Source organism: Asparagus officinalis, chromosome 3 (genome assembly GCF_001876935.1).
Source record: "Asparagus officinalis chromosome 3, Aspof.V1, whole genome shotgun sequence".
Classification (NCBI taxonomy): domain Eukaryota; kingdom Viridiplantae; phylum Streptophyta; class Magnoliopsida; order Asparagales; family Asparagaceae; genus Asparagus; species Asparagus officinalis.
In genome coordinates, this window is record NC_033796.1 from 39,281,621 (window position 1) to 39,291,836 (window position 10,216).

The 10,216-nt window shown below is 33.7% G+C and overlaps 2 protein-coding genes across 3 annotated transcripts in view; one reads left to right on the top strand and one right to left on the bottom strand.

Annotated features, from left to right (window-relative positions):
* The window catches only part of LOC109833880, a 16,394-nt gene extending 10,842 nt beyond the window's left edge, over positions 1–5,552 (top strand). For both annotated transcript variants that reach the window (XM_020401728.1, XM_020401729.1), the window contains 2 exons: positions 765–919; positions 5,117–5,552. In XM_020401728.1, coding sequence (XP_020257317.1) covers positions 765–919; positions 5,117–5,264 — 303 coding nt within the window. In that variant the 3' untranslated portion in view covers positions 5,265–5,552. The remainder of the gene's footprint in view (positions 1–764; positions 920–5,116) is intronic.
* On the bottom strand, positions 6,759–10,210 carry LOC109833881. Its single transcript, XM_020401730.1, has 3 exons — positions 10,043–10,210; positions 8,301–8,490; positions 6,759–7,419 (listed from the first exon to the last, which is right to left on the bottom strand). The coding sequence occupies exons 1-3, from the start codon at positions 10,132–10,134 to the stop codon at positions 7,213–7,215; spliced, it is 489 nt and encodes a 162-aa protein (XP_020257319.1). The 5' UTR covers positions 10,135–10,210; the 3' UTR covers positions 6,759–7,212.

Consider the following 10,216-nt stretch of genomic DNA (forward strand, 5'->3'; position numbering starts at 1 on the left):
AAAACCCCAAATCCAACCACACCACAAAAAAATCTGTTAGTTAAACCCTTTTGTAAAAGGAAGGCAGTACTTTAATAAAGAAACAGTAACTCTGACAAAAAAATTTGACTCAAATTATATACTGGTTTTGCGGCAAAAGTTATGGTTTTTACATTAACGCCGGTGATCGAGCTATTTCTGCTGCTGCTTCTTGATCTAAGGGGGTGACCGCAAGAATCTTTGGGTTTCATAACACGAAACACAAATGTTTGTGTTACGTGGGATTGTGTTTGGTGGTATTTGTCGGATTTGTAGGTTTGAGGGCTCCAAAGGCCTGGGCTACACCTAAAATTCACTTATATTTATGCTTTTCACAAAACATTGGAGTTAAATGCTTTGTGTTTCCTGAAAAATCTTCTTCTAGGATTTCTATAGAGCTAAAAGTTGGGGCTTGCAGTTATTTGGCTCTAACCAGCAGCTGTCAGCTTCTGTCTAATGGATGCCATTACTTGTCCCCAATAATGAATACAAAATGTCATGTCATATGATGAGGGCATGCATACTTAAATCTTACTTCAGAGTAATATGTAGGTTTCTTAATTTTCTTGTGTCTTTTCTGGGTGGGGTGGCTTCCCCTCTTTCGGTAAGCATCCAGTTTCTCAAGCACTCACGTTGGCATGAGGCTGCCTCATGGTTTGGTAACCCCTTGTTATTTGCTTGCTGGACTGAATTGCATATATGCACATACTATTTTCTCATTTATTATTGCTTCTTTTACATGGCAGTTGAAGGACATGGCAGAGAGAGTAGCAGAAGGATATGTCATCGATGCTAATGGGATATTAACAGAAGAATTGGTCGAACAGGATGAACCGGGAGTATCTGTCACTCTCTCGTGGAATCCTGAGGGTGAAATTTCTCTCAAAAGAGTGTTTTTCAGGTATGTTTGTCACCACTGGTAATGGAAGGTCAGTTGATGAATATGTTTCTTGTGTTTCAGACAATATCCAGGAAAGGCTTGCTTTGACATCAATGAGAGTTTTGCGTGGTCATAATGGCATATTTTTCTTACACTTTTTAACTTTGTTATATTCCACAAAGTCAAAATGTTGACTGGAAGCAATTTCTTACATTTTACTGCTAGTAACAACTGTGTGCGCACGACAACTCATTTTACAAACTGAGGTACCAGAAGACTCACTAGTGGTAACTGGTAAGGTCTATCCTGTATGTCACATCAAATTATTTAACCAATGCATTAAAGCAAATGGGATACCAAGCATTGCATGTCCGATATATGCTTTTAGGCATACAACTTCCCATCCAATTATTTGATCATGATCTAGATGCTTGAAGACACATAACATGCTCTCTGTTAGGTATAGATATTATAGATTATTAAAGACATTATCGATTATTAAGTTCAGCAACTCATTATTTAACTTGTTCATGCAATATCCATTAGCCAAAAAAGAAAAGTTAAAACACATTTTTTTGGAATTTAGCGCTAAATTTCGTTAACCAGCTTGAATGGGGTGGATATTAAACATAGTGTTCCTATCAACGAATCTGAGAGAGGGATTCCAGCTCCAAATCTTTCCCAAAAGAGTTAGGCTGAAATGAGATTAACTTCCTACTCTGCAGCTTGCTGAAAAGTCATGAAACGGTTTCTCAGAGGAGCACAACATTGCAATACATGTTTTTGTGTGTACGTCAGTACGTGCATGCCTGCTTGTGACTGCAAGTGTGTGTGCACGTGCTCATGTGTTTCCGTGCCCCTTCAAAAAAAACTTAAATTTTTTCTTTTCTTCTTGCTCTCCTCTTGTTTAATTCAAATATTTTCTTTTCTTCTTGCTTAACGTAGTTGAAAAAAGGATATTCGAAGGTAACTCATGCAATGATCATTATCCTGTAAAAACCTATATTGATGTATTTTGCTTCATTAGAAAAAGAAAACTCCCTGTTATTCATTTCAACTTAGTGTGATATATTTATTGCCAAATCATACTCCCTTTAAAAGAGGGAGTTGTGGAAATACTTTCCAAGGACTATATTACCCATATTCTCTTTTGATATTACATTCTAATACTAACTAAACTAAATTAATTATCATTGTTAATTAATTATATTATATGTCACTTTAAGTTTGCATAATTTGGTCCCTAGAACTTCTAACGTTATTATAAAACTCTACATCATATTAATTATTAGTAATGTATAATAATATATTAATAGATAATTGTATGTCAATAAAGTATTTATGGAAAGAGTAGAAAACATAGAATTGTCTTAAAATTATAGCATGAAATTCATATAGAAAAATTACAAAGAACATTCTTATGTTTAGGTAACAAGACAGAAGGAACAAACATTAAAATTTTGAAAATATTAGGATATTTAACTGCATCAAGATACGTTATCTAAAATTTAAAAAAAGTGCAGCAAGATACAAGTGGAGGTATATAAGTATAATTTTGGTAAACTATAAGGTATTTAAGTTCAGTTAAGCCTACAAAAGATTTGATACATTTGTTATCCACAAACAATAGTATATGATCCCTGATAAATAATATTCATCATACAATATGAGGTCAGATGCTTAGCTTATATTTATACAGTAGAGGAGATGTGGAAAAATTAAAGCATCATATTTTGAATGAGTCTCAAGATTTTGAATTATTTCTTGAAATTATATACTTTGCTTAGAAAACATTAGAAGAGGCTTTTGAAGGACTACTACAAAATGTTGGACATCAAATAAATATTAAAAAAATAAAATCCATGACATCGGGTTGCAAAAATCAGGGATATTGAAAAAATAAAATCCATGACATCGGGTTGCAAAAATCAAGGATATGTATGTAATACTGGGTGTCATATGAGATAACATTCATACATAACATGACATTGTAATATGTAACCTAACATATTAATGAATTTTACATAAAAATTTGTATCAAGATATATGCTTAAGATTTGTGAGAGCTTAGAGTGAGAAGAATTGTGGCCCTTATGGATTTTGCGGGTTCTAATTTTGTTTCCCAAACATGATCCAAACCCGAGCCCACAATCAAATTAAAAATGACATGATTTTCTTGATATCTTCAAAGGGATATATCGGTCATATTTTCAATAACGGTCGATATATCAAAAAAATCAACAAACAAAAGAAAATAATATAAAATAGTACCAATATAAGGTCCTTAACCCGATATATTGGCCGATATAGCAATATATTGGTCGATATTTAATAGAATGTCTATAAGAGCAAATATGTAAAGGTTATTTAGATAATAGTTCTTTGATTTTAAATATCCAATGATTCTTTGGTACTCCCACAAATATTTGAAATTGATCATAATTTTAGTGGCTAATATTAAATTATTAAAATTTTGAGGGAGAAATTATAAATAAGCCATATTTTAAAGAAGTATTAATTTTTAAAAACCCTCTCAACTATGGGGATTGTATTAAAAAACCCACTCAACTGATTCAATTTGAGAAAACCCCCTCATTATGTGAGGTGTTATAGATTACCTCTCTCAATTTTGGTGCAATTTTAGAAAACACCTCTCACTATAGAGTATCTCATGAAAACTCCCCTAATCTTTAGCACTTCTGTCAACAAACCTCATTAACATATTTACTTCGATATGTGATTTAGACAAAATACCTTGTTAAAGAAAGCAATTTTAATTAAAAAGAAACCCTTAACAGATAATAAAAGGATCACAACCAATTAACAATTCTTTTTCCCTCTATATTACCTCTTTTATCTGGCAAAAGCCAAAGTAATTCTTTTACGATGACTGATATTTTAGTCTTTCCAAGTCAAGTATTTGTCACATAATAAATAAGACTCAATAATGTTAGTTTTTAAAGGTTAGATTTAAGTGAGAAAAGTTCACTTGGGTTAAATCATTTTTTTTTTAAGTTGAGATAAATTATCTACAAAACACCCAAAACTTGGCAGAGATTTACTCAGTCTTAAATAGTTTTGTAGTTTTCTAAAATTAACTCTTAAACAAAAGCACAACTTAAGGCACATGTGATATCAATTTTATAAGAGTGAAGTTCATAGCAAATCTATCACTCAATTAATTGGTTTGGGTTATTTGTCCTTAAATTTATCTTACACATCAACTCTAAAATCTTTTGCTATAAGAATCTCTAAGAGAAATTTAATATTTATTTAGGATGGGTATACGATTCTTCTGACTCCCCTTGTCTTTCATGATTTGTAATAAATTATTTGACAAAGTAAATTAAGTTATAATTTTATATTGATCACTTTTTTATAAGTTTATGAAGCTCATAGCTTGGATATGAGTATTATTGGAGATATTATATCCTTTTAACTCGTTAAGCTAAATTTTTGGATGTTGTTTGACATTGGATAAATATGAATTATTTTGTTAAAATACAATCAATATGAGTGCATAATATGTACAAATCATGTTCAAACTATATTTTATAATTTTCTGAAACTAGAGAGTAATTGTTTTGACAGATCAATTAGTAGTTGGGATGATGTAGAAAGAGTACAATATTAGATTTTGAAATTGATCACATAACTTGTATTTTCTTTCTTGATTAAATTTGCACATTCTAACTTAGAAAATTCTAGAAAAAAAATTCTTGAATATCTATAATACTCGGTCGCCAGATAAACAACAGGTGGAAGTAAATAACATATGGAAGTGATTTTTTATAACTAAACAAAATCCTTAATAACGAGATAAAACCTACCATTGTCCTTGATGAATTCAAGAATTTATTTAATAATAATAATAATAGGTTTTTTCCTTATTGGTTCCTTACATCGTTAATATTTTAAAATTATACATTCAAATTACTAATTAATCTTAAATCATTAATATTTTAAGGTTTTAAACATCACTATTTCTCTAGAAGGCAAAATGTTAAAATTGCACATGGAAATATCCAAAAAAATTTAATATATTATGATAATTATAAAAAAATTCCCAACCATGTTATAGTAAATAAATAAACTTAAAGTAAATAATTATAATATTTAACCACGTGTAGTGCACGTGTATTCCACCTAGTATGCATAAATATGCATCTTCTAATTTCTAACTATCGCCTACTTACCTTGTGATTGATTGGTTTGCAGTCGGAAAGAGTTCAATGAGCGGCAAGCACAGAATTGGTGGACCGATAACAGACCAAGGCTTCAACAGAAGTACAATTCTCATGCTGGGCGAAGATCCCCAGCTAACTCTTTTTCACTAACTGTTAGAAAGGATGAAATGGTCGATTGATAGTGATGACACTTATGACCTCTCCCAAACCCATGGATGTGAAAATTTCTTCACTCCGGGTACCGCTGGCAGAAGCAAATGTATATTTTGTACGCTGAGGAATTTGAATTGTCTCTGCTGGTTTAAAGTGAGGTGAAATGTTCTTTTGTAATCTACAGGTAACACGAAATTTTTGCCAGATGTTACTTGCATTTTCTTTTTGGGCTGAGGCAGCGAGGCTTCATACAGTTTCCTGTTTAGTATTAGGTTGAAGTTTAAATTTTGAAGATGTCTGTATGTTGTGAGCAAGTTTCTTTTCATAATGTTACTCACTGCCAATGCTGCAATGATTAGCGAGCATTGACTTCGTACCCTGACTAACTTTGAATGTTTCGATGACATTCACTTTTTGTCGGAGTACGTGAATAGATGCGGAGTATGTTAGTTTGAACTGCTTTGTCATCCAATTACAGGAGGTTTAGGGCCTGTTTGGTTCAATAGAGGCTAGGAATAGGATTAGGAATCATATTTTATTTATGGATTTCAACCTAATCCATATAAAATTTATAGACAAGTTTTAGTTTTATGGAATCCCATTTTTTTTGCATTCTATGTTTGTTTCACCCAAAGGATTAGGAATCTCACTTTTATAGAATTGGTCCAATTCCTAATATCATGTTTGGTTCAGAAAGAATTGAGAGATGTGTCAGAAATCGGAATAAGTATTGGGAGAGGTGTCAGAAATCATGCCCAATTCCTCTCAAAAAGGTTGGATTTGGGTTTCTTGAAATTACCACTGTTTGAGCCACTTTATAGAATAGCAATTCTATAATTTTTTTTTGAACCAAACTCAGAATTAGGATTCAGTTAGATTCCATTAATTACGAAAACGCCATTGTTAGGTTCAAATACCATTCCTATTCCATAAACTTGGTGAAACAAACAGGCCCTTATCTTGCAATATTAAATGTAAAGGGTAATAAGTGACACAATGTGACAATACAAAATTTAAAGGGTGATAAGTGGCACAATAAGATAATGCAGGAGGTTTATATGCAATTAATCCTTATAGATTCATCAGTAATTTATCAAGTAACGCAGTTGAGTGCGCCTATTCTTTTTGGCGTCCAGTTTGGTCCTCAGACGTAGAGCTTCACTGTTCTCTTATTTTCTTTTTGATCACTCGTCTATACAAAAATCTGATTAAGCTCTTAATATAAAAATCTATACGGACTAAATATCTCATTCAATCAAAGAAGTTTTAGTAATACTATGAACTGCAAAAGTTTAGTTGAAGTACATTACGAATTGCATAAAGTTAACAGAACAAATATTTGTGCATCACTTTGTTTGCGTCTTAGCACATTTGTGATTAGACAGAGACTTCACCTCCATTCTAACCGCTAAATGACGGGGGAAAGTGCATCCAACCCGTCTCATTTTCGGCCGCTAAAGCAATATATTCACAAAGAATCGAGTTTTCAATTGTGCAACTACTAGATTCCCACCCGTAACTAATAACAACCATAAAAAAGAGCATATAGAGAAAAATAAAGCAGCTTTCTACAACCTGTACTAGAACCACAAAGGCATACGAGAATTTTTATACAACTAAAACAAATACAAGCTCAGCAATGAGGTATTAAAGTTTCTTTCCCGTAGATATAAAAATAGAACCACCAGCAGTTGACAGATGAAGTTGCCAACATAAATAACTTCCTCACACCGACCTTCCTCCGCTGCAAAAACTGAAGCTCGTGTCCAGGGATGCAGCGTCCAACCAAATGTCACATAACAACTGCTTTTCGTCCTTTTTTTTTTTAAATCCTCACAAGAAAAATCCAGTGAAGCAAGTTCTTGTGTTCTAGGCAGTCCAATAAGTACTGACAAAGTTCTAGAATAACAAAGGATCAAATACAACCACTGGAACTTGTGTTGAGATTTTGAACTGGAATAATTGATATTGTATTCATCTCCGTCTGTTGGAGGTAAGATTGGGGGCAATTGCTGGCCTTTCCTCCTTGAAAGGTTGGGTGGATGGGTCAGCTAGACTAGGCAGCCTCTGGACACTCCCCTTCCCTCTTTTAGCGTTCGGACCCAATTCCTCTATCATGTACTTCCACCCATCTATTGGCCTTCTCCGGCTGAAAATATGAGTTTTAATGAAGCTTGCTATCTGCAGTAAATTTACCGGAAGTTGTAAGAATCACATTTTATTAGGAAAATCAGCAAAGGAGAACAGAAATTTATGCTTTTGCGCTCCAAAAACCTGCCTCGGTTGAGAGCTCCATGAGATGAGGACTTGAGACCAGGGATCTAATTAATTAGTAAGTTTAAGCTTTTATGCTCCTAAATAGATTGGCTTGACTTCATGGCTTACATTTCAAATGAGATTTATCAGAACGTTTTTAACACATAGGTCATCCTAGTTTTTAACACACAGGTCATCTCTTGGACATTTTATAGAAAGCGAAGGACTAGACAGAAACAGAGCAAGTATTACGTGTTTAGACTTTTGTAAGTGACTTGAAGTCGTGAACATAGAGACAAAGTTGATAACAGAGATATACCCTAGAGGAATTTGCATTATAATAGTCCATATGCTTAAACAAGGCAACATGAAGCTACTTTAGTAGTAAACAACCTAATTGTCAAAATCCCTCTGACCATTACACCAAAACTCCGAAGTTGGGGTGAGGACCGAGTATTATAGTTTTATATTCTAACACTAATCATGGACAGCTTATTGCGGTGAAAGTTGTTTGGAATCCTTCAAAACAAAAGTTCTCCTACGTCTAACCATACAAAAATAATTCACCATGATGTAAAAATAGGTCAAGGCCAAATCATTTGCAATCTTAGTCGAAATTTCAATAATTATGCATTACAACATTTAAGTTGTAGGCTAAGCGGAAAATAGAAAATGTTAGAACTTTGGACCGAAAATTTATAAGAAAACAACAAATAGGATCACTAATCTGAAAGTTAGATAGGAAATTCACAAGAAAGATCAAAGAACATATACGATCACCGCAAGATATAAAAAAATAAACATACCTGGAATTTACTGAAAGCGATTCGCCTCTCGAACTCCTGGAGGAGGATGTCCTCTTCCCTCTGAGATATTTCCCATATGTTCCCATCTTGAGTCTTTGTTGTTGTCTCCCATCCAGAAGGCTTAGATTGGAACCCAGAAGTGCTGGGGATCTTTGAATTACTCAGATCAATGTTTCCAGAGTCAAAAATCCTGCATTTCAATGAAAATTTAAAGAGCTTCAGAACAGATGGCTTTGCTTGACCTGCAAAGTCTAAAGGATGTAACTATGATCCATGGTACAAGAAATTATTGACATGGTACAAGAATCTACAGGAAGGTGCAAACTCTTGCAGGCAGCACATCAAGGTACACACCATTATGATATAGAATGCAACTTTAGAACAGTATATCAAATTATAATGCAGACTCTTGCAGACCCCGCACATCAAGGTATACACCAAGCAGTCATGTATTTTTGGTATTGTAGAGTGCTATGGTGCATGGAAACAGGTATGGCTAACAGTACAGGTATGGGACATGGAAAGCTTGTAGGATACAGAGACACTGCTACACACATATATTAAAATCAATAATTTACATACGATCAATACTTTTTTTTCATTAACATCTTATGAGAATAAAAATACCTAACATTTTTATGTTTCTGAAGTAGCTACTCATTTGACTTTCAAAATAATAGTTCTGAACTGGATATTGACTAAAGTCTGAAACAAACCTGATCCATGTCCAACATGTTTCGGGAAATGGATGTGAAGTGTAGGATAAACTTTCAAAAAGTGTATGACGAAGCGTTTTAAATTAAAGCATGATTCATATAACTAAAGAGTATACACCATCACCATATAGAATAACCTGTAGCCTTCTCTCTGCTATTGGGGTGGCCTTTGAACTACTACTTGTTTGTACAGATATGTGAAGTAAAAAGGTGTACGCAGGGACCTACTATATAGAACAACGGTCATAAAATTTGGTGCACAAGCTTAAAAAAAATACTCATTACAGAAAAAAGGTGCATGGTTCTGAAAGTCTTGTTATCCTTCAACATATTTGTAATGTACGGTTAATTCATTATATCATTTGTCTTTCATCTACACTTATATCTCATCTCCAGATTAGTACTTTAAATTGACAAATGAATAAAATTTTGTCCAAAGAAAATTTTTCAACGTTTTTTTTTAACAAAATGGACCTGCATCCACTTTGGTACTCATTGTTGTAACGAGAATCAGCGAGAAGAGCATAAGGTACTGCCTCGTGAGCATTCACTAGAAACTTTAGAACCTGATAATATGCCCACTAAAGCTTGGTAGTTTTCCGGAGTAAGGAAGTAGAACGCATAAGCTAAGTTACTAAGAAATTGCCAACCAATATGAGAAAGGTCACTTTGGTACCTAGATACAAGAATGAAGGAAATATTTACAAAGCTCTGAGTAAAAATCAAAAGGGAATGGAGCTTATGGCGTGTAAGTTGATTACAAGCTAACAAAATGGCAATGTGAGCAAATCAATTTAGATTACGCCAAGAACATCTTAAAATAGATGATATTTTCTAAAACATTTTATGGGAAAAGATTAAAGTTCTATTATTACTACTTTTCAAAATGATCATGTGGTTGAAACGAGTCAAAGAAGCCCCAAAGTTAATCGAACTAAAACTCCGATGACATTAACTAAGCTTTCCTTTAAACAAAGATTTAAACTTTACTATTCCAACAAACAAAGAGTCTAAAACCCTACTTACTCGGAGCAAGAATCAAGAAGCCGATCGATATCATCACCGGCGGCAGTAGAATCGGCAACCCTAGCCTCCTCCATCTTCTCGATCTCCTTCATCCAAAGCCCCGCATGGACCCGCTGCTTCCTCACTCTATACTCGTCCAAATCCTTCTTCCTCCCCTTCTCCTATCTCTCATCC

Bases quoted from the DNA above. Each gene is read 5' to 3' on its own strand.
- LOC109833881 (XM_020401730.1), bottom strand. From the start codon at position 10,134: ATGAAGGAGATCGAGAAGATGGAGGAGGCTAGGGTTGCCGATTCTACT. The intron at 8,491-10,042 runs GTAAGTAGGGTT...ATTGAAATGCAG, and splicing joins CTTCTTGATTCTTGCTCCGA to GATTTTTGACTCTGGAAACA. The intron at 7,420-8,300 runs GTATGTTTATTT...AATTTACTGCAG, and splicing joins TCGCTTTCAGTAAATTCCAG to ATAGCAAGCTTCATTAAAAC.